This window comes from Apis florea, unplaced genomic scaffold (assembly GCF_048593485.1).
Source record: "Apis florea isolate Af1SG1 unplaced genomic scaffold, ASM4859348v1 contig_3758_pilon, whole genome shotgun sequence".
Classification (NCBI taxonomy): domain Eukaryota; kingdom Metazoa; phylum Arthropoda; class Insecta; order Hymenoptera; family Apidae; genus Apis; species Apis florea.
In genome coordinates, this window is record NW_028256839.1 from 1,147,888 (window position 1) to 1,173,163 (window position 25,276).

General features: G+C 20.0%; 4 protein-coding genes across 11 annotated transcripts; 3 read left to right on the plus strand and 1 right to left on the minus strand.

The window, feature by feature from the left end:
• Positions 1-106: 106 nt before the first annotated feature.
• Septin4 (septin 4) lies at positions 107-13,537 on the plus strand. Of its 5 annotated transcripts, none has more exons than XM_086914952.1 (10): positions 107-553; positions 647-913; positions 1,116-1,292; positions 1,360-1,452; positions 4,344-4,509; positions 4,589-4,739; positions 6,235-6,400; positions 7,303-7,471; positions 10,746-10,827; positions 12,874-13,537. In XM_086914952.1, exons 2-10 carry the CDS (start codon positions 904-906, stop codon positions 13,033-13,035), a joined length of 1,176 nt encoding a protein of 391 aa, XP_086771078.1. In that variant the 5' UTR covers positions 107-553; positions 647-903; the 3' UTR covers positions 13,036-13,537. The 5 variants fall into 5 exon arrangements, with proteins under 5 accessions (XP_086771078.1, XP_086771079.1, XP_086771080.1 ...); XM_086914953.1 differs by having other exon boundaries at positions 7,303-7,459; XM_086914954.1 differs by having other exon boundaries at positions 429-553; positions 682-913; positions 7,303-7,459.
• LOC100867624 (pro-resilin) lies at positions 13,383-14,854 on the plus strand. Its single transcript, XM_012492121.3, has 3 exons — positions 13,383-13,868; positions 14,109-14,225; positions 14,462-14,854. The coding sequence occupies exons 1-3, from the start codon at positions 13,857-13,859 to the stop codon at positions 14,732-14,734; spliced, it is 402 nt and encodes a 133-aa protein (XP_012347575.1). The 5' UTR covers positions 13,383-13,856; the 3' UTR covers positions 14,735-14,854.
• On the minus strand, positions 14,289-22,873 carry fbp (fructose-1,6-bisphosphatase). Of its 4 annotated transcripts, none has more exons than XM_031919182.2 (6): positions 22,558-22,873; positions 16,979-17,231; positions 15,882-16,346; positions 15,148-15,337; positions 14,851-15,078; positions 14,289-14,705 (listed from the first exon to the last, which is right to left on the minus strand). In XM_031919182.2, the coding sequence occupies exons 2-5, from the start codon at positions 17,152-17,154 to the stop codon at positions 14,884-14,886; spliced, it is 1,026 nt and encodes a 341-aa protein (XP_031775042.1). In that variant the 5' UTR covers positions 17,155-17,231; positions 22,558-22,873; the 3' UTR covers positions 14,289-14,705; positions 14,851-14,883. The 4 variants fall into 4 exon arrangements, with proteins under 4 accessions (XP_031775042.1, XP_086771083.1, XP_086771084.1 ...); XM_086914957.1 differs by having other exon boundaries at positions 15,148-15,247; positions 22,558-22,677; XM_086914958.1 differs by having other exon boundaries at positions 16,979-17,123; positions 22,558-22,672.
• LOC100869009 (ubiquitin-conjugating enzyme E2 T) lies at positions 20,168-21,056 on the plus strand. The gene is made up of 2 exons (XM_003697557.4): positions 20,168-20,374; positions 20,574-21,056. Exon 2 carries the CDS (start codon positions 20,577-20,579, stop codon positions 21,033-21,035), a length of 459 nt encoding a protein of 152 aa, XP_003697605.1. The 5' UTR covers positions 20,168-20,374; positions 20,574-20,576; the 3' UTR covers positions 21,036-21,056.
• Positions 22,874-25,276: the final 2,403 nt, after the last annotated feature.

The window sequence follows — 25,276 nt, forward strand, 5'->3', positions numbered from 1 at the left end:
CACGTGTCGAGACTGTCAATTCGTAATGTTGCGCGCGACGAGCATCTTCGTCCACGTTCGCCTACCTTCGGCCACCGGGTTTTTCCCCTTCCTTCCTCGCCTTTTTCATGGGAACGTTGACTCCGAGGCGTGGCGCCGGAACTCGAGAAACGTCCTAGCCCGACGACCTCCTCGGAAATTACGTGAGTCGACCGCGTTCCATTCACGATTGCCCTTACTATCGCAATCTCGTTAGATCCTCGATTCCCTCGACCTTTCCCGCCCTTCAATACCGACTCATTAACTCATTTGTCCCTCAATCTCGATCAAATTTCCCGCCATTTTTCTTTGCACTCGAATCAATTTCTCTTCGAAATCGGTAAAATAAATAAGATAAGTAGATAAGATAAAGATTCTTCTCTCTTCCCGTAATTTTTGTTCTGGAGAACAATGCACATATGCACGTCTGTCTAGAGAGACAAACGTTTCGAACGTTGAAAAAAATTTGACAAGTCGAGACGAAGAAAATTTTTCTTTGTAGAAAGAATAAAGTTTTTTTTTTATCGTGTAACATGTAAGATTTGTATTTTAATAAAAATTAATAGCTCTTGTTAAAAAGATAAATAACAAATAATAAGCGAGTCACACTATCATTTTATCATTATAGTGAATGAAAATTTTGTTATCTGGCCCGATATCCAGGGAAAGAAATTCAAACGTGCCGAGTAAGCAGGAAACTAGAAACTGAACTTATGAGCATGTTATTGATCGGTGGTCACTAGTGCGCCAGCGCAGCGCAATCCTAAGGGCAAAACAGTAGCAATCTACCCTCATTCACGTTTTGTGCAGTGTTCTTGTGTCGTTCCATCGTCCATTCGCCGCTTCTAGTTTGACACTTTTAAAGTGTCATCGCGCGTGGCTAACATGTCCGGTGGTATGTATGCATACGTTTAATTTTAGGTCTTTTGTATCTTTCTTTCTTTTTTTATTCTCTCGAGTGAAGAAAATGAGACGAAAGAAGACAAAAATGAGGCGAAGATGGATGAAATGTGAAGGAAGACGAAAAGAGAGAGAAAGAGAGAGAAGAAGAAGAAAAGTTTATTAACATTTAATCGTTTTTCATTTTATTCATCAAGACAGGGACTATATTGGATTTGCAACATTACCCGAGCAAGTGCACAGAAAATCGGTTAAAAGAGGATTCGAGTTCACTCTGATGGTGTTAGGAGAAAGTGGCCTTGGAAAATCTACATTAATAAACAGTCTCTTCCTCGGAGATCTTTACAAAGATCGACGAATCCTTGATGCAGCTGGTTGGTACTACTAAATAGTACAAAAATATTAAGTCGCACGTTCATTGCCAAAACCAGTTCTTTCTAGAACGCATTGAAAAAACAACAACGATAGAAAAGAAGACAATGGATATCGAAGAACGTGGAGTCAGGCTACGTCTAACGATCGTTGACACACCAGGTATAATCTCTTTTAATATCCAACTTTTCTGGAAATTGATAGCGATATTTTGAGGTATATTAAATTTTTGAAAAGTAAAAAAAATTTTAGTTTTTCTCAAGCATTGAGCTTTTATCCAATTTTATTTAAAAAAATTGTGCTAAGTAATGATAAAAAAAAATGATAGTTAAAAAATTGTGTCAAATGAAATAAAAGATTACAGAAATTTTTTGTATTAGCTATCTGTTAATTCACCATTTGATTCATTATCTCATAATGATTTATATATCTTAATTGTTTTAAATATTATATTATTAATTATTTTTATATATTAATAATATCTCAAGTAATATCGTAAATTTCTAATTATGTAACATCTTTGTATCGTTATTATAAGAATCTTTTAAAAATTGCCAAAATTATTTTGAAATATGAAAATTAATAATATTTTCTCGATAAATCATATATTTTTTTCATTTCATTTATAATACTTGAAAAAATAAAAGAATATCAAATTAAAAAAACTTATTTTCTTGTTATTTTAGATTAGTATTAGTTTTTATTTTTAGATAGTTTTAGATTTTATATTAGATAACTAACTATGACTAAGTTTTATCACTGTTACTATTATTTATCATATCGCTATTAATTGCAAATAATTATTTCTAAAAATTCTATTAATAATAGCTATTTTTATTCTCTTATAATATAGAATACGGATATTGTGAAACTAAAGGAAACTAACTAGACAAAAAAGAATTATAAAAATACCAATTAAATCACAAAAATATAAATTAAAATATTAACAGGAAGTAATTTCACTTTTCTGAATCATTGATTTCTGAATACTTTCTAATGTTAATGATTAATATAAATTTGTTTTTTTTTTAGTATTATTTTTATAAACATCTTTTTCATAACAATTTGAAAAAACATAAATTTTTATAACACTGCAATATATTTGCAATATAATTTAAGTTTTTTTTTACATTTGTAAATTAAAATTGAGTTGTGAAATATCTATTATTCTAATATATTTCTTGTGTCTTGATATATGTTATTTTATTGAACATGAATTTCTTTATGTTTTTCAATGTTTATTTTATTATTTTTATTTGTTACTCAATAAATTAGAATAGATTTATATTAAAATTAAATTAAAGTCATAATATTTTTCTATAATATAAACGATTAATTATTGTTATATCATCAGTTATATTCATTTGTTCATGTTTTAATAATTATCAGATAACTTATAATTTGTATATCCAATGTTAAATTTCGACTTCATGAAAATTTTATAAAACTATTTTCTTATCAACTAATTAATTATATGGTTTTTTTTATATTTTTCGAAATATTTGTCGTTAGAATTTGTACATTCAATAATTTTATCTAATAACTGCAATTTGATAATTGGATTCTAATTCCATTAATTGCAATATTAACTTAATAATACTAATCAAATAAAAATTATTAATTTCAATTAATTGATATGAATCATATTTCAACAAATTATTTTCCTATATTATTAATATTCTGAAAATTAAATAACTTTAAAATTAAAAATTCAATCAAATTAAATAAAGCATATTAAAAATATAATTATTTTTCTTTTTTGTTTTTCTTAAAAATAATTTCAAATTCATATATCTAATATAAACAAGTTAAAATATGAATTATTTTATCTAATTATCTATTTTATCTTATTTAATTGTTACTTAATTTAAATTAATATCTAAATTCAGACAAAAATATTATTTTGCTAATATAAAATATCATTATCATAAAATGAATTTATTATAAACAGTGATTTGCAAGTCATTTGAAATTATGTTATCGAGTTAAATTATGTTACAATATTTATGTTTATGATACCGAAATTAACATAACTTTTTTACCAACCCAATATATATATATATATATATATATATTATTTTTATTAGAAGAAAATTTCACTTATAATAATTGGAATATTCTATAATCTATAACAAACATTTATTAAATTAGTCCATAATCTTATTTTTTCAAATAAATCTATTTATCAAATAAATCTATAAATCTGTCTTTTCTTCATGTTCTATATAATTTATTCTTATAAACAATTTACTAATTTTATTATTTTACATTTGTAAAAATTGTTCAATAATTGAACAAATCTTTGTACATTTTCTTTATCCTCCAATCATCTTAAAATTATTCATGTGTATAAAATTATGTAATCAAAATAATATTTCTAATTGTATTAATTTATAAATATTTATAAATATTTCTAATCTTTTCTAAATTTTTCTTATAATTATTTATTTAAAAATATTTTTAATAATTTTTATAATATTTTCCTTACGTTTAATATGTTCGCTACCGCTCTCTAAAGAAAAATATTTTAATTATATTTTATAATTTTATACAGTATAACAAAAATATAAAAAAAATTATAGTATAATAATTATAATATTAATATAATAATATAAATAATTCTTTATGCTATATATAATCATTTCTTGAATAGAAAAAAATTCTATAAAAATTAATAAACGATGTTCATGAAAAATTTATATCATATATGTGATGTATGAACAATTTTATTTTTCTTTCGATTCAATTTTTTAAACTAAATTCATATAAAATAATCATACAATTTTTTTTAATTCAATTTTCAATTTTCAATATTTTTTAAAATAAATTTATATAAAATAATATAGTAGATAGCCAAATATAATGGTTAATATTACTTAATTTAATTAATTTTAAATTCTGAAAAAAATAATAATAATTTTATATGCATTAAATATGATTTTATATCGATGTCATTAAATATAAAATGTAATATAAAATATATATAACGAAATATATAATATGTATATATAATATAACGAAACCTCCAAGCAATTAAATTAATATTTATTCAGGATTTGGCGATGCAGTAAATTGTGAGGACACTTGGAAAGCATGTTCAGCCTATATCGACGAACAATTTCGACAGTATTTCACGGATGAAAGTGGATTAAATAGGAAGAATATTCAAGACAATCGAGTACATTGTTGCTTATACTTTATACCTCCTTATGGTCACGGGTATGTTCAAATATCTCTTCAACGCTTGACTATATGTATATGTTGCGTTTACTTCTTTTTTTTTATTTTTTTCTCATAGACTTAGACAAATTGATTTGGAAGTATTGAAACGATTACATCGTAAAGTAAATGTTGTCCCTGTAATTGCGAAAGCGGACACATTGACTACATACGAAGTGAAAAAATTAAAAGAACGAATCCTTACTGACATCGAAGAACACGAAATTCAGGTAATATATTTTTCAATTTTTTTATTAAATTTTGCGGATTTTTTACCTTAAAGTATTTATTAAAATGATTGTTACAATTTGCTTTCTCAATTCTTAACATATCATGATAAAATATGATAAAATAATTGATATTCTTTATTAAACGGAATCTTTAAAGAATCTCATGGTTTTTTATTTTGCATTATATATAATATTTATATTATATTTACATTTCTTATCATATAAATATTTTTATTAAATTTCTAAATTATATAGAAAGTGAATTATATTAAAAACTTTCGCCAGTTTTATTTTTTAATTGTTACAATTTCTATTTTGATTTAAATATTATAATCTCATCGATACATATAAGATTAAGGTAATAAAAATACATATTTGAAAAAAATAAAATTAAGTTTTACTTATATATTTATACAGTTTTTTGCACAATTAATATTAAATAATATAAATTTAACATTTATAAAAAAGAAAAATAAAATGAAATATAAAAATATAATATCCAAAAATCATACAAAATTTTTTAATAATATTTAATCTTTTTGTAGAAATTATTGTAATTAATCATTTTCTATATTCTATATTTGCCTTTTATATATTATATAAATTAATAATGAATATATAAAAATATATACATATGGAAAAATTGCTGAAAATATTTTTTTAATATTTATTTTTTTAATATTTAATGATATCAAAAACATATATATTGGGATTCTTTGGAATTGGGAAGAATTTCATGTCGATATGAGAAGAATTAATTGAAAGTACTAATTAATAGTATATATATATAAATTATATTATATTTTACTATCCAACAAGAATTCTACTTATTTAGAAGCTTTTGTTAATTATTTCTATTGACTACAAATATCTATTGCTATCTTTTTAAATAATATTGCACTGAATGAGATAAATAATTATCTTCCTGAAACAAATGTACATTTCGATAATTTATAAAAGTTTGTACTTTAAATGTAAAATATTTTAAGATATTTATTGAGATCAACATTTTTGAAAGATTAATATTTATTTCAAAATTTAATTTCATATGAAACATTATTTCAATGTTATTAATTTAAAATCAAAAATGGTAATATCAATTAAAAAAAGAATTATAATATAAAGAGAGAAATATAACATAAAGAAAATAATATAATCAAAGATATAATATCTGGAGAATAAGTTGCTTGAAAATAAATTATTAATTTAAACAAAAAGATATTTTCGATCATTCTATATATATTATAAATAATTTTTTTAAAATTTTTTTTCAAACTATTTCATGCCAATAAATATGCCCATCTTTATTATAATAAAATCACTAAGTTTTCAGAAGAAAAGTAGCATGAGAAATGTAAATTCAATGTAACCATCATTTAAAAACAATTCACAAAATTTATTTAATGATCTAATGCTTAATAGATATATTTTATAAAGAAAATATAAAAATAAAGATTAAAGATGAAACAATAAAATATGATATTTTTTCATACAGATATATCAATTTCCTGATTGTGATAGCGATGAGGATGAAGAATTTAAGCAACAAGACAAAGAGCTTAAAGCGTGCATCCCGTTTGCTGTAGTCGGTAGTTCAACAGTGCTCGAAGTCGCAGGAAAGAAGGTTCGTGGTCGTCAATATCCTTGGGGAGTGGTAGAAGGTAACTAAATTTCATATTTTCAAACAACAGAAAACAATCCTAAAGTATGTATCTATATATATATACATGAAGTCGATGAAGTTTTAAAACTAATTCTTTTCAAAAAATACTGGTTAAATTATCTAATTATTATTTGTTGGCATAATTTAGTAATATTGTTTAAATTTAATTTATGAAAAATTTCATCTATTCGATTATAAATATCCAAAAATTTAAGGAATGATGCTTTAAACCAAGATAAAATGAAAATTATTTTACGATTCAAGTTATTTGAATTATTCTATTCCTTGTGAAATATTATCAGAAATATTTGATTTATTTTAATTATCAATAACTAAAAAACATTAAAATAAATATTATTTTTTTATTTTTGATTATTTTCTTATTTCGAATTTTTAAAAAATCTTTAATCTGTGCAACTTAACCTTATTTAACCTAATACACGATTATATACGATAATAACGGATTCTTTCATATGATAATACAGAAATATTGTCATAGTTTTTAGTGTCATAATTGTCAAACATCGAACAATATGTGGCAATGTATTTTATGAAAATTTTAACTATTTCTTTCACTAAAATCGGCTTCTATAAATTATCTTCTGTTTTGAAATGAAAAATGACGCTTTAAGAAATGTCATTTTAATTTCATCGAAAATATCTATATCAATATAATAATAAATAAATTGAACAAAATTTCTGGCAACTAATTTTTACACAAAATTTCAGAAATTTTATGACTGATTTAGAATTTACTGATTTAGAATTACATTGAAATCTAAGAAGCAATAACACTTTTTTCTTAAGAATTTAATTGTTAATAGTTCTAAAACTTCGTAGACACAACTTAAATCAAATTATTTGAATTCCAATTAACATTTGAATTTTAATGGAGCGCAGTGGAAAACCCGAAGCACAGTGATTTCGTGAAATTAAGGACAATGCTGATATCTACGCACATGCAAGATCTGAAAGACGTCACGCAAGATGTGCATTATGAGAATTTCCGGGCACAATGCATTTCACAAATTTCACAGCAAGCGATTCGGGAACGGAGGTATTTACGCATGTAAATAAGTATTGCATTTCAGTAGGTATATCGTCTATCTCTCTAGATGTATATCCATATATATCTATATATCCATATATATTTTCTGATACTTATTTAAAATACTTATGGTATCTTTTAATAGATAAATATTTGACACTTATTTAGAACAATAAATCGCTTCATTGATCGTCTTGAAATATGTATATTTATATTGTGAATTTTTTTAATTCTAATGTTTTCTGGGACAAAAAATTTCGAAAAATATAGATGATATGAAAAAATATTTTAAATGAAAATAATATCAATATAATATAAATTATATTAATATAAAAGAATAGTTTATGCTGTCATTTAATTGATCTTACAATGTCTCTGAACAAACTTGCAAAAATCAAATTTCAACGTAATTAAAATCTATATATTATTATAATTGACATCAAAATTCTTTTCGAAAAATTAATTAATTTTTAACATAATCCATTGATATATCGTAAAATTAAAATTGGCATTTGCCAAATTTAACAGCCTTAGATTTTTTATGTATGACGTAGACTATTTAAAAAATAATATCTTTAAAGTTAAGTCAAAAAAAGTAACAGAACAATTCGTTTTTTTGAAAACAAATAAACTTGTTGTGCATCGAAGTAAACAGTTGAGAATTAGAATATTTATTAACATGAAATCTTTATCAATGTGTCATATACGTGTATAATTATATTTTTTTATAATTGACTATGATATAATATATTTATATATATATTATATAAGATGCTTATACTATAACAATAATTAGGAAGTAGTAATAATACTTTGAGTTTGAATATGATTACGTAGGAATTATTATGCTACAACAAAATTCTTATATGAAGATGTTACTCATTTATTTGACATTATTAATAACATCATAAATTTCATTGTATATCAAATAATATTTAGATTATTAATAAAAAATAAAAAATTGAGAAAATATTATAATTATTCATGATTCTGGATTAATTGTAACATTAAAAAATTAAGATGTTTAATCAATCAAATTATAATAATAAATGAAATTAAATAAAAATAATTTTTATTTATGTATAAAGAAAATTAAAGACATTACAAAATATTTTTAATGAATTATTTTATCATATTTATAATAAATATATATAATATATATAATATATAATATATAATATAATATATAATATATATAAATGATTTTTTTGATTTTTCATGTATTTAAATTTGCTCATAATGTATTGTATCAATTTTTTATTTATATTATTATTATTTATATTATTATTATAATAGAAAAAAAAATAATACAATTTATCGAATTTTTTTGTATTAAAATTATTTCTGTATTATAACGTTACAATTCTATTTGCTGATGTTACAATCGTGTCTTATTATATTTTTAAATTTATATTATAAATTTTGATTAATATTTGAAATGTTTAAAATTGCTAAGTAATAATCAACATTATTTTAAAAAACATAAGATTAAAAATTAAAAAATACATAAAAATAATTACAAAGAGAATATTTATATTATAATTTTAAATTAGTAAAAATTATTCTATAAAATCGAAAAATTATTTTGTTCATTATATATATCCGTATCTATATTGCTTGGTGGATAAATGTATTTTAAATATCATTTTTCATCATATATTCAAAATATCTATAATATATTTTGGCAGAAAAGATTTAAATTAAAAATAAATTTTATAGTTTTTGAATATGTCTCGATCCACAAAATATTAATATATTTTATGATTCTCAGTGTTTTTTTTTTTCGAGATTAATGCAATTTATTCCAATTTTACATAGATATTTAAATAATATAAAATATATGTTTTTAATAATATAAAAGATATCAATTACAGTTTATAATATTTCTTACAAATTTGATCTGATTATATGAAAAATGATTATAGAAAATGATAACAGAAAATAATAAAAAATTCGATAAAAGATATCAGTATAAAAATTGCTTATCATGTTAGGTTTACGAGATACATGGATAAAAGATCAATTTTTGCTATATTAATAAGGCTATTATAACGATAATTTTTTATCAACTGTAATCGTATAGTATTCACTATAAAATCAAATATTATTTATAATCAATAATATAATTAATAATATAATTAATCAATTTTTCTTTTTGGTAAAATATATCATTTTAAAATTATTTAATTTTTAATACATATAATACATTTAATACATATAAATAAACTTACCATATAATATTTTATCTTAAATATTCGAAAAATCATAAGTATAAAATTTATTTTTATAATTTCTATTCTTTTCATTATAAATTAAAAATAACTTTAAAACAATGTATCTTAACAAAAAAAATCCTATAATAATAAATTATATTTAATTTTACTAAACAAGAATATTAGGCGATAGAATTGGTAAAAATCTTAGAAATTCTCTCAATGAAATATTCTTATAAAAATCGGTACTTTTTATTCATTTATTTTCTAAAGTTATACATTATAACATAAGCAATTTTTTATATTTCATCTTAGAGAAATCTTTTCATTATCGAATAACAATACGAATTTCTTCTATATTAAATGATTGATTTTCTTTTATAATAATTTTATAATAATTTTTATATTATTAAGAAACATACTATATTATAAGAATATTATAATTCTATATTATTATTAAGAATTATAAGAAATATGTATATAAAATTTGAATATATTGCATTAATTGTCATAATTACAAAAATATTAAAAATCATAATTTGTGTAGAATACAGTTTTTTAAAAATTCGATTCATTGATGCAAATTTGTTTAAGGATATTGCAAGATCAAATAAATAAATAATAAACATTTTTTATATTTTACGTATTTTTTTTAAAGAAGATTAAGATGAATAAAAAATAGTTATATAACTATATAACTTATATAACTATTATTATTTCCAAAATATATACTTTTTAAAAAAAATATTTCTAATATCTTCTACTTCAAATTCAATAAATTTTTGAAGCTCGATAAATTTAAATCTAAATTCTATAGAAATTTGTATTAAGTATCTATACGAATATATAATTAAAAAAAAAAAAAATAATTAAAAGTATTTTAAATAAGTTTCTATTTTTTCTTTTCTCCTTTTTTTCCTTATATTTTTCATTATTTTTCTATAGTGTTATTGTTGTTTCTATCTTTTGTGTTTGTAAATAAGATACTAGTTTCTTCGTCACATCTTTGGATCTTCTTCATTTTATTAATATAAGATGTTAAATCAACAGAAGTGAGTAATTTTACTTTCTTTCGTTCACAGTAAACTGAAAAGAGATTCGGGTCCACATTTCGAAAACAGTATATCAGACACAGATAGACTACTCTTGCAGAAAGACGAGGAGGTAAGAAAATGACAAAGAATTATGAATAATCGATATTACGTGCTTCTTAATTATACGTAACTTTATTTAACATAATATTTGAAAGAATTTTAAATAGCATGCATTAGTTATTTTATATTGTTTCCTAAAACAATATTGTTAAGTATAAAATAAGAAATGACTTCATGGAATTATTTTTGTTTGCTATTTTTATAAAAATTATCAATTTGATTTACATAAATTAATCAAAAATAAGTATTTATATGGTAATTAATTTCAACAAAAATATTGTAAAACTTCATTAATAAAATTTCATTTATCAATTTAATAAATAAATAATATATATATATTTTTAGAAAATTCTTATTTATTACTTGAAAAAAAAAATTGTAATATCTATATTTGTTCTTAAAATTTTGTTTTTAAAAATGTTAACAAATTTTTAAAAAAATAGCAAAGATATATATTCAAATAAGCATTTGCACAATTATAACTTCATTAAATCTTATAAAAAAGCAAAAATTTATTTCAAATTTCAATGTTTCAAACACTGCATGAGATTTTAAAATTTAACATAAATAATTTAACATAACAGTGAGTAAAACATAATGATTTTCTCTAATTAAGAATTTGAAAAAAAAAAAAAATAAAGAACTTAAAAAATAGTTACAACAAAAATTGTTAAAAAATTTAAAAATAATTTCGATATTGTAGTTTATAAACAAAACAATAAAATTTTGAAACATTATAATAATTTCAATTTTATTTTGAAATCTATATATCACTTCATTGTTCAATTTATAAATTATATATTTTACAAGTTGCAATTTTTTGCAATTTTTTTTAAATTATTCTTATTTAATATCTTATAATTTTTTGTATTTTTTTACTTCATACATTATTCTGTAAAATCATAATTATAAATAATTTTATATATTTCTTGTTTTTTTATAACGATATTTTAAATAAATTTTGGTCATTTTTTATAAATTAATTTTTAACATTTAAATTATTACAATATTTATTATATCGTATATTTGATAACATTATACATGGATACCTATATTTTTATCACTTTTAGATTTTTATTTATATTTTAACAGATATAAATATCGCAATTTTTTTTCATAAATTATTCTATAAATTGTAAATTTCTAAGAATATGTATTTGTTATTATATTATAATAATATATATATTATTATTATTTATTTAAGTTTTTTTAATAAAAAAAGGTATACAATTTTATTGAAATTAATTACATTACTATATAAATTATAATAGAAAAAACAAGTATTTTTGAAATGACATTTTTTGCAATGTAAATATAATTATAATTATTTTCAATTTCTTATAATGAATTCTTAATTTTTTAAAATTTGTTTAATGAAATATTTATTTGCTTAAGAATTAAAAAATAGCAGAATATATTAAGAGGAAAGAATAATTAGATATTATACTCTATATACAGTTTTTATTCTATATATTCTATTCTATATTGAGTCACAAAAATCTTCATATGAAAGTTCAAGTTCTATTAAGTTATGTTTATTAAAATCAATAATAATTCCATTTTATGTAAAATATTATGAATATGTAGATCATAATGAATTATATATGCAACAACTTTTTTATTAATAAATTATTATTTCCAGGGGATGAAATCATCCCTTAAGATATTAGAATTATGTTCATTTCTTAAATATAAATTCATACGAGATAGAGAAAGATCAAAATTTTTTAAACGTTAACTTTTAAAATATTTAAACTTTAATGTTCTTATTGTCTAATTGTAAAAAATATTTCCAGGCAAAACATGAAAAAATGATAAATTTAAGATTCGATTTCACATAAAAATATTCTATCGAAAAATAAATTGTTTTATAATTATAAATATTATAAATTATAATTCATTATGATTTATGTATATACAATTTTTAAAATTATTTTTCAAAATGGATGAATTTCTTTGTAAAATAACTTGAATGAAAACTTTTGTAATTATACATACATATTTTTATTATTCATAAACAATTCTTAAAATTACTTCTCAAATTTTATCTCCACAGATAAGAAGAATGCAAGATATGCTTGCGCAAATGCAAGAGAAATTAAAAGCAACAGGACAAGTTGGTCCAGGAATTGGTCTCAGAGGAAGAGTCGGCAGTCTTGGAAACGATTTAGATGCCACGGATGTCGAAAAGAAACGCAACAGTATTATAGATGTTTAAACTCTTGATTATAATAATGCTAACATATATTATTATTGTTGTAATTTTTCATTATCATATCGAATTTTTGGTTCTATGTAAATGCGCACAAGATTGTCGAAACGTGTTTCAAAGGACGAGAAAGTTTTATACGAGTCTATAGGAGTATTATTGATGCATTATTAAATTAATCATTAGGTGGTTAATCATGTTTACGAACAAGTTTTTACTTTTATATTTATACTGCTTGTATAGTAGTTAGAATATTATTGTGTCACGTAAACTGTGTTTTAATGTCATTCATTTCGACATGAAAAAATTGTATTTGTATCATGCTGTATTTATAAAAATGAAAATAATAGTAGAAAGGAAAAATACGATGTAAGAGAAAAAAGAATACGAACCATTTTCTTTTTCTTCGTTAATTATTATGTGATTAATATATCAATTATATATTTAATCAGAAAATTGTTTTTTCAATGCAATTTCTACAGTAATAAACATGTATTATTTATCTAACAAATTTTAATTTCAATTAATATTTTTCTAAAATAAAATATCTGTAATTTGTAATAATTTCAATTCTTACCGAAAACGGTAAGAATTTTAGCGATTCAGGAACTGAACTCACCAAATGAATGATTGCTGCTATATAGCCAGAAAGGCAATGCGGTTTTATTATTAACTATAATTATAGGTATGGATTCGTATTAAAGTTCCCCCAAATCACTGTGATTCCATCTCCATTTCGTCGCACCCGCAACCTGAAACACGGTATAAAATCCACCGTCTTCGTAACATTAAGCTATTTTCTTTCGGTGAAGACTTGCAAGATCCTGCTAATGATTCGAAAGGTTTGTTCTTAGTTACACGTAATCTTTCTTACAGAATTTTAAATATCTTTTCTATTCATAAACAATAAAATTTTTTATCAATCTAACATTAATAGCATTCTTTCAATCATATTATCGAGAAACATTAAACATAAATCTCATTTCGATGAAATATCTTTTAATTTTTTTAAACAATTAACTCATAAGTAATGCATTCTTTTTATGGATTAAAAGAAATGCAAAAGATTTTTTTTTCTACAGGTATTTCTGTTAACAATGATGTTGGTAGGAATTTTGAGCGAACCTCAAGGACCTGCCTATCTTCCACCTACGGGAACACGTCCAGCTACTGGTGGTCACCCTGACGAGTGGGTCGGTGTAAGTACTTTTTTCTCCTTTATATTTTGTCATTCATATTATGCGAATAAAATAATGAATATGTTACTTTCATAAACCAATTTTTTTATTTAGCAATCCATATTAACCATATGATTTTATAATATAAAATGGAGTACAAATTTTATAAGTAAAATATCGGTAAACTAACGTACCTTTAGAATTTAATTTGTGATCGATATAAATTAGTTTTTTCCACGTCTTCTTTTTTTTCATAGGATCCGGCAAATTACGAATTTTCATACGAAGTCGAAGACGCGGTAGCTGGATTAAATTTTGGCCACCACGAATCACGAAAAGATAACGAAGCAACTGGAGCTTATCACGTATTATTACCAGATGGTAGAACACAAATTGTTGATTACATCGCCGACAATGGTGGTTACAGGCCCATGGTACGATACGAAGGAACAGCAACTTATCCAGCTCCAGGATCTGGTCCAAGGGTATCCCCTGGAGGATCTACCAGTAACGAGGGATATAGATATTAGAGATTTACATTGAAATTGATTTTTCAATAAAAGGTAAAGATGAAAATTTAAGAGATAATCGGCGAAATCGAAATGTGTCAGCAAATTATATGCCTTGTAATAAAATCTTTAATAACTTTTTTCCATGTTTCATCATCTTCTTCCTTCCACTATTTATTATCTTTATATTTTTTAATATATTGTAAAACTTCTTGGACATCTTCTTGCGATCCCAAAAATAATGGAGATCTTTGATGAATTTTTTTGGGTATTACGTCCAAAATATCAATTTCTCCGTTCGATGCCATGCCGCCGGCTTGTTTTATTATATAGGCCATTGGTATACATTCGTACAAAAGTCGCAACTATAAATAATTATATATTTCAGGAATTATTTATATATTATTTTTTTTATTTTTTTAAAACAACTATACCTTTCCTTGCGGATAAGTTTTGATCGCTGGATAAAGAAATATTCCTCCATATTTTAACGTCCTGTGCACATCAGCCACCATAGAGCCCACATACCGAGCACTATATATTTTTCCATTATTAGGATATTTCTTCGAATGAATGTACGTTTTGATAGCTGTATTCCAAAAATTTTCGTATGCTTCGTTAATGCTAAAATCATCATATAATTATAGATCATAGGTATATTAAAATTAGAAATGAGTCAATACCTGTTTTTTTAAATTCGTAAAACTAAAACCAAACTTGAAATTATACGAAATCTCGAAACTCTTCAATCCAGAATTATTTTTCTTCCTTTTTTTTCAAGATATATTTATTTGATTAAAAATTAAAATTTTAATCAATGTTGATTTCTGATCAATTTTAATTCAACCAATAGTAACAATAATCAACAATAATCTTTTGTAAACAATTGTATTTTTATACGTTTTATATTTTTTTCATATGAATTATTATAACGAATTAGTCAATTAAAATGAATTAAAATTTAAATGCAATTTCAATTGGATTATCATTAATTAAATAAATTTATATCGTTATAATATTCTTATAAGTTATTTATATAAATTATTCTTTATTTAAGTTTTGATAGTTTCAAATTTTAAAAGAGTTCAACATTTTAAGTTTCGAAGCGTTTCTTTTCTTTCGAGACTTTAAATTAATTTGAAAAAATGATAAATAATTTAATTCTTACCTATAGACATTTCCTCTAGAAGGTATTTGTATATTTTTGTCGGTTAAAATAAATTCCCCGATCGCTGAGTCATAAGTAAAACCATTAACTCCGTGGCCAACCGAAAGTATTATTATTGTTGCTGAACTATAGAGTGCAAACCCAGCAGCAATTAAATTTTTACCAGATTGGAGGACATTCGCTATTAAAGGCTCTTTCAATTCCTCCGGCTTCTTGTAAATCCCAAATATGGAACCAACTGATACTATACAATCAATATTAGAAGATCCATCCAAAGGATCGAAGCATACTATGTATTTTCCACGTTTTTCAATCTCCACTTCAATCACATCTGTATTTTCTTCACTTACAAGAAAGCAAGTTGTGTACGAAGATGCTAACATGTTTATGAACAACTCGTTGCTCAATATATCTAATTTTCTTACTTCTTCTCCGTGAATATTTTTTTTTCCGGTCATCCCGAACCTATGTTGCGATAAAAAGTCGTTTAAAAAAACGGTTATCAAGTTCTTCCCATAGAATTCTTATTTAACGAATACTTACGAATTAAAAATTTTTAAATAATTTGGAAGGTACCTTTTTATATTGTTTGTATTAAAATTTGTAAAAGAGTTGATTATTATTTACTTTTCTACGTTTATTATTTTTCTCTGAATAAATTGTTAAAAGTGAAAGAATCATTTTTTTTTTATTAATCAAAGTATAAAACAAAACTTTTATTGTGTTTATTATACGCTATAAACTTTTGATGATAAATTATTTTACTTATCTATTTTTATTTTTTATAATAATAGAAGAATTTAATTTAACACTTTTATATGCAATATTTTAATAATGTAACGAAATCTTTATTTTATTAATCTTTGATTAACCATTATTTATTATTAATACTTTCTATAATCAAAATAGAATAATTTTGAAAAAAAGATTATTGCAAGATTTATACATGTAAATAAAGAAATTTAAATTTTATTTTAAAAATAGTGAATCAATTATTTCTTGATTCGTATTTATAATTAGACCTTAGTCTATGTGTTAAAAATACATAACTAATCAAATATTTTAAATATTAAAATATCAATATATAAAATACTCACATATTTGTAATACCAGCTGTTTTCACTGCTGAACTGATCCCTTTTATTGCAGTTTGTATACTGTTTAGAAGTTGACTTAGATCTCCGGTAGCAGTTGATATCTTTCGTTGTTCAGCAAGTATGAATCTCGTCAATGTTATGCAATCTGAATCGAAAGAATAATTCTTCAAAGCCATGTTTTGCAGCGGCAAAGTGTATTCGTCTATTTTGTAATTCAGCAGACGAACTACGGTAGATATGTCTACGCGTATCTCTATATAAAGCAGAACAATATTTCGATATTAAATTATCACTTGAAAGAAAGTATTCAAAGAAATTTTAATAATCTCAAATTTATAATTCATATAACTATCTACACATACAATTTCTACATTTAAAAAATGATTTTAAAATGTTTCATCGATTAGATTCCAAATTAATAATTAAATTGTGAATGCATATTCTTATAGAAAATAAGTAGAATTTTTTTGATATAAAATTCTAAAAATATTAATTATAATTCTTTTTTTTATATTTTGCATAATATAACATAATAATGTATATATTTTAAGTATTGCATATTACATTATATATTGTGTATTATGTATATATATTATGTATTGTGCATATTATATTATATTATTCTTTGTATATAAATTTGTTCATATTTCGTTTATATTATAGGCTGATATCCGTCTGTACATATACGTCGTTTATAGATACACATGGGAATAGAGTAAAATAGAATTATTTTTAATTTAATTTATTAATTTAATACTGATTCTAAAAATATACTTAGAAATAAATAATAAATAAGATTGAAGTTATATTGAAAATTTAAATACATAAAATATTAATATTTTGTAAGGTTAATAACTATTAAAGATTATGCTGTAATATCATCATTGATACAAATACTTATGCTTTTATGATATTATGATGTAAGATATACTTTTTTCAATATATAAATTAATATTATCAAACAAAAGACGTCAAACAACATAGAAAAAACTATTACAACTTAAATTATAGTAAGTAAAATAATAAAATGATTTAAATAAAATAATAATAAAATGATTTATATAGATATATACTTGTATTTTTTACATATTCCTTTCGTATAATATTGCATATATTTTGCATATATGTATATTTTATATATTTTGACATATTATATTTACATGAACATCTAGTTTATTATTTTATATTCAATCAATTTTTATTCTAAAAATAAAACGATGTCTCTATGGATACAGTTCACAATTATTATTTTTTATTTTCAATTTTTTGACAATTTCGAAGTATATACTATAACATTACAATTAATATTTAATATATAATTATTTATAATATTATCAGCTTGACAATAATATTTAAATGATAGATTCGTTCAGGAGTTATTAATATTACAAACATTCTAACATTCATAATCGATAATATTTGTAACATATGTATATTTACATTATGTCAATAATATTTATAACACTTACATATTACATATACTTACATATATATATATATATATATATATAATAAATAATGATATTACATTATTTATATGTATAATATATATTATTTTATTTTAAGAAACATTATTACATTAAAAAAAAATTTGAAAATTGCTCAATAATTGTTTTTATACGTAATATATTCTATGTGTAATTTTATCAATATATAATATCAATCATAATTAAAATCTTTAAATGCAGATTTCATCTTAATTATTTTAAAATTATTAAAATATAATAAATTTTTTTAATTAATATAAAAAACTTTTTTTAAACAAAATTTCTCTCTTAATTTTAACAAATTATTTATTAATGTGAAAATAAAATATTCTGAAAGGAAAATAAAAATTCTCTCAAAAATTAACGATGATATAATTGATCATTATTTTATTATTCACTTATTGTATCTACAATCTAAATACATGAGTCAAAATAATATGATAAATTATATTATATCGTGTTGAGAACATCAATAATTATCGTATTTGTTATATATATTAATGAAACGTTAATAAAACAATTTTTTCATTTTTTTCATATTATTTAGGATATGAAATATATTAATTTTATATACAATATAATTCTATTGTATTTTTATTAATAAATTTATATTATATTATTATAAATATTTATTTATGTTATATCTGCATTAATTAGTAAAAATACATTGAAATAAAATTATAACTTTATAATCATTTAATAAGATTTTTAATTTAATTTAATAATATTTTTTTTAATTGCAAAACATTATTTATTATTTAAAAAATAAATCATTTTTTATAGATTATTAAATTTATATTATATTTATATATGTATTATATTGTATATATGTATATACATAAATTTTTAATGAAAATTAACTAAGTTATAACTAATTAAAAAAAACAATATTTTTCATAATAAAAATTTTAAATATGGAAAATGTTTAAAATTGTAATCATTTCGTAATCTGAATTATCTAGCTCAAATTTATTGAAGTAAATAAAATTGTGATTTTTTTTTTTAATAATTTATTGTGGTATTTCTCATATTATTATCATCAGTTATTATCATCATCAATTTATAAAAATCTATAATAATTATTATGCAATTCTTTGAAATTGTAAAAATAATAAATAAATTACACATAATAAGTGCATTAAATTACTCATTTTATTATCCAATTTGATTTTATGAAATTTAAAAGAAAATAATAATATATATAATATTATTATAAATTTATTTGATAATCAAAATCTATATTTTTAATTTCTACTAAGTATATATGTTCTTTATATAAAAAAAAGAAAAATTAAATTCAATTCTTATTTATATTATTTATCATAATAATAATTATTATTACAAATAAATATTTCATAAAAACATAAAATGAAAACTAGTAACTTTTAGTAACTTGATTATCTATATCAAAAATATAGAGTATAGAGTAAGAATATGAACAATGTTGCCAAATATATTCTCAACGTGCATTTAAGATACAACAAATTATAATTTATAAAATAGTTTAACACTTAAAATTTATAAATACACTTATATTTTATTATATTGCATTTTTTTATTACTTATATATTAGTACGTGAATTTATAGAAATATTATAATTAAATTATAATATAAAACAATTAAATACAATTAGAATATAAAATTTGAATTTAATTCAAATAGGTAAGGAATATGTATATAAATATATATAAATAAATATATATATATATATATATATATATATATATATATATATATGTATATATAAATGTACATCAAAAATATCATAAAAGATGTAAATAATAGTTATATGATTCAAATACATGTAATTAACAAAGATTAAAAAAGATTGAAAAAGAAACTAAAGTTTTACCTTAGTAAAAACAATTAAATATATTGATATTATTAAAAATAATAAGTAATAAAAAGGTAAGTTATTAATAAAAAATTTATGGTTGATTTATTGTTTTTATTATATTTTTTAGTTATATAATGATAGTAAATAATTATTATATATTTAAAATGAGTTTTTATGTATATTTAAAATAGTAACTTTAAAGTAAGTTTGTTATTTATATCAAATTAGTTTAATTTAAAAATGGAAAATATATGTTTATTTTTATTATAGATAATGCAGAGATCTATTAGATTGAAACGTGAATTTGAAAAACTTAATCAAGATCCTATAGAAGGTATTTCGTGTTATCCAAAATCTGACAATTTTGAAAACTTTGTGGCAACGATTCTTGGACCAAATGAAAGTCCATATAGTGGATATATTTTTCAATTATCAATTGATATTTCTGAACAATATCCATTTGAACCTCCAAGAATTACTTTTCAGACACCTATTTATCATCCAAATATTGATAATAAAGGCCGTATTTGTATGGATCTTTTAAATATGCCACCTAAAGGTAATTGGAAACCAACTATTGGATTAAGAAACCTTTTAGATGCTATACAATGTTTGTTAAGAAATCCAAATCCTGATGATCCTTTAATGGCAGATATTGCACAAGAATATAAATTTAATAGACAAGAATTTGAAAGAAAGGCAAAACAATTTATGAATAAAACAAAAAATTAACTTTTGTATTCAGTTATATAATATGTATTGTTTATTTTTTTAATTTTCATTTTCATGATTTCCTAATTATTCATCATTTTAATTTCTAAAATATTAATTTTAATATATAATAAATAATAATAATAATAAAATTTTAAAAAACTTCTATATTATATTTAACTACATAAGCTTCATTTACTTAAAAAATAAATATATGATATATGAAACATGAAAATTTATAATTTACAATAAAGATGTTTGATATAACTAGATTCGGCTATAATTCTTTAAACAATAGAAAATAAAAAATAATTTTATGCATAATTTAGTACATATCTATTTCAGAAGATGTTTCAAAAATTTAAAAAATTTTTTATTTGTTTTAAATACGACTAAATTTTTTTACTGATAGATTTATTTCTTTATTATTTATAAAAGATATAGATTTTTGTCTATTTAAACATTTTAATTTTAATTTTATAAAATATGTGAAAGCATAAAATCATATATTTATTTATTTCTTATTTTTTATAAGATAAATATTCAATTAAAAACAAAATATTATCATTTTTAAAGTATCACATTATAACTATGTCTTTAATAATATATTTTTATAGAAAATTAAAAACTATATTAATCAATATAAAAAAAATATATAGTTTAATTTAGAGAAATTAAAGTAATTTTGAAATTTTTAAAATATCATATTTTCATCAAACATATATTATTGTATATATACTTATTTACTAATAATATACTGTATGAAATCATTTAATTAAAATCTTTTTCTATTTTCTATCATTTAAGAACTATAGTTGAGTCTAATTTTGTGAAATATTTTGTAATTTTTTTTAATAGATAATCTTTATTCTCTAATTTCAATTTGGCATATTGATAAATTTATATGTATAAAAATTATAATTATAGCTGTTATCCAATTATAGACATAATGTATGTAAAGATTTGGATAGACAAGAATATTTGAATAATATAACACTGTTATAATAAAAATTTTAAAAGAAAAATAAAAGCATAGAATTTAAAATTTTTTTTTTTTTTTTTATTTCAACTTCAAATCTCAAGTTTCAAAAACTTCTTAGTATTAAGTTGTGCCATATGATATATTGGATTATTATATAAAAAGTTTATATTATTTTTGAAAATTAATTAGAATTTTAATTAAAAGAAGGAACCATCTAAATCCATGATTTTTTTTTTCAATGGGATTCTAACGAAAAAATATTTTTTTGAAGAAATCTTAGTTTTTAAAAGTGATTAACTTTTTGAAAACTTAAATTATAAAAATTCTTTCTAAATATTTTTTAATACAAAAATGATTCTTAATACAAAAAAGATGAAAATCTATTGAAGAGAATAAGGAGAATAGAAAGAATGGGAAAGAATTTTGTAACCTAATTTATAAAAGTTTCTGTAATAAATTTTTGTACATATAATAATTTATAAAAAAAAATTTTGAATTTAAAGAATAATGAATATATTGAAAAAAGCTTGATTAGAAAATTAAAAATTTATTAAAAAGTACCTTTTCTATGCAGAATATAATAAACTTTTCAAAATTCAAATACCAAATTTGTAATCAAACAATTAAATAAATCTCCAAACAACTGAACAAACCAATGTTCAAATGTTAAATGTATATAAATTTAACACTTCATTAAATTATTTTTTGTAATTTTTTTATTTAAATATAATAATTTTCAGAATATCCCAAAGAGTTTCTATTTTAGATTTTGTAAATTATTTTTAATATGTATGATAAAAAAAATAAATACTATAACAAATATTAATAGTAAAGATAATAAAAAGTATAAAATATATAGAAAGTATAAAATATATATATACAAGAAAAATATGAGTATTCTTTAAAATAAAATAATTTTTTAAAATTGGATCAAATGACTTGAATTTTTTTGAGATATAAGAAAGATTAGTATTAGATAATATATAAAAAATTTTTTTTTTAGTTGCTATTGGTCAAAATTATAAGAAAAAACTAAAAGATAGATTTTTAATTTTTTTATTAGAATTTATAATGAAATTTTTTTTGAGTCTATATATAATTAAGATTTAAAATATAATTTTATAGATTTAAGTAAATTATATTTTGTCTTTTACTATAATATTTTAAAAAAAATAAAAAAATTTTTATATTGTAAATTGGTGAATTTTTAAAATAAAAAATCAAATATTTTATTTATATAGAAAAATTAGATACAATTACATGTAAAAAAATGATTTTCGCATATAAAAATAAGTAGAAAAACAATAATATTTTTCATTTAAGATTATGTTTCTGAGAAAATTAAGTTTGAATACAAGAGAATTTAATTAATTTTTATTTGAAATGAATTATTATTATTATTATACGAAAAATAAATGAAAAAGAAAGAAGATAATAAATCTGTTTATCTTCTTCTTTTATTGTTTTTCTTTTCTATTCAAATTTTTATTTTTAAAAAAATCTAAATTTAAAATTAAGTTTAATAAGGATATTATTGAAGCATTAATTTTGAAATTTAATTTTTTTGAAAAATAATCTTGAAATAAAAAAAATTTTATTTCATATCTATTATTTAAACTTTGTATATTGATTAGAATAATCTTCTATCAATAATCTATAATCAGAAATTATAGTTTAATTTTTTAATTTTCTTCTACTTGACAAATTTTCAGTTTTGATTTTCTTCAAAACAATACCTTTGAATAAAAAATATTATTCTCTTTTTTGAGTTATTTTTATAAAATTATGCTTTAATTGTATCATTTATCTGATTTCATTCATTATAATAAATAATTAATTAAAAATATAAATAATAATAGTCAAATAGAAAGAAAAATAAGTGATAGATTACAAAAACAAAAACAAGTTCCTGATATACTTCAATAAAATTTATAAGAAAATTAAATATATAATATTTGTAATAATAAAAATTATAAAAATATATTCAACATCATTTTCTATATATTTTTTTCAATTAAAAAATCATTAATAATACAATAACAAAAAAAATTTTTGGAATCATATTTCAAAAGTTTTTATAACTTATTTTTAGAATTATTATGATTTAATCATTTAATGTGATATTTTATTTAGTTAACTCATAGTATATTATTTTTAGTTAATCAAATAATATTTCAATTTTTCAAAAAAATATCTAAAATCTTTCAACTTTAATAAATCTTTTATGTATCTTTTATGCATTTATATTATATAAAAAATTCTAAAAAATATATTTTTTAAGATATATAATTAAATAATCAAAAAAAAGTTGAACAAATGTTGTTGAACAATTTTGCAATATGATAATAAAAATAAACAATCTTATTGAAATAATGAAAAATTTTAATCATTGTAAAATTGATAAATTAAAAAAATTGAATTAGTGAATTAATCTTTAAGAAATTACCTTAAAAATATATATATTTATATAAATATTATTTTAATAAATATATTTTATAAATATACAATTTTATTTAAAACAAATAATAGAAAAGACTTTGTTTTATACTAATAATTATATTTTATAATATTATATTTTATAATAATTATATATATATAAATAAATATAATAATATTTATACTAATTATACTAAAATAATATTCTTTATCAAAATTATTTACATAATTATATACTTTTAATTACTTTGAAGAAAATGAAGAAAACATTTCGAGAAACATTTTAGAAGTATTTTTCAAACTTTTTTATATTTTTATTTACTAAATAGTTAACAAGAAGTAAGCCACATTACAATAAAATATACATATTAAATAATGAAATTTGTAACAACAATCATTTTTTTTACTTATGTTTTTATAGGAAATCATTTTGAAAAATATTTTATGTAATAAAACATTTATGACGTACATTCTTTGACATGAAATATGTTTTAATTATTATAAATTATTTTATTAAAGAAGAAGAAAACAATCTATTTTAATATTTTTAATAATATTTATTTAGATATACAAAATCTCTATTATACAAATAGTAACATATATATTCATTTATTTTGAAAATTATAATTACACAAATATAGAATGAATATATTACATTCATATATTATGTACAATAATATATCACAATCATAATTTATATTATCAATAGTTTATTTATAATATAAGCAAATATAGTTTTATTTTATAGTTTTTTATAATTTTTATAATTTCATATATTTATTCGTAAAATCAATATTTCAACAATAATTTGTCACTCTTAAAAAATCAGTTCAAAATGATTATT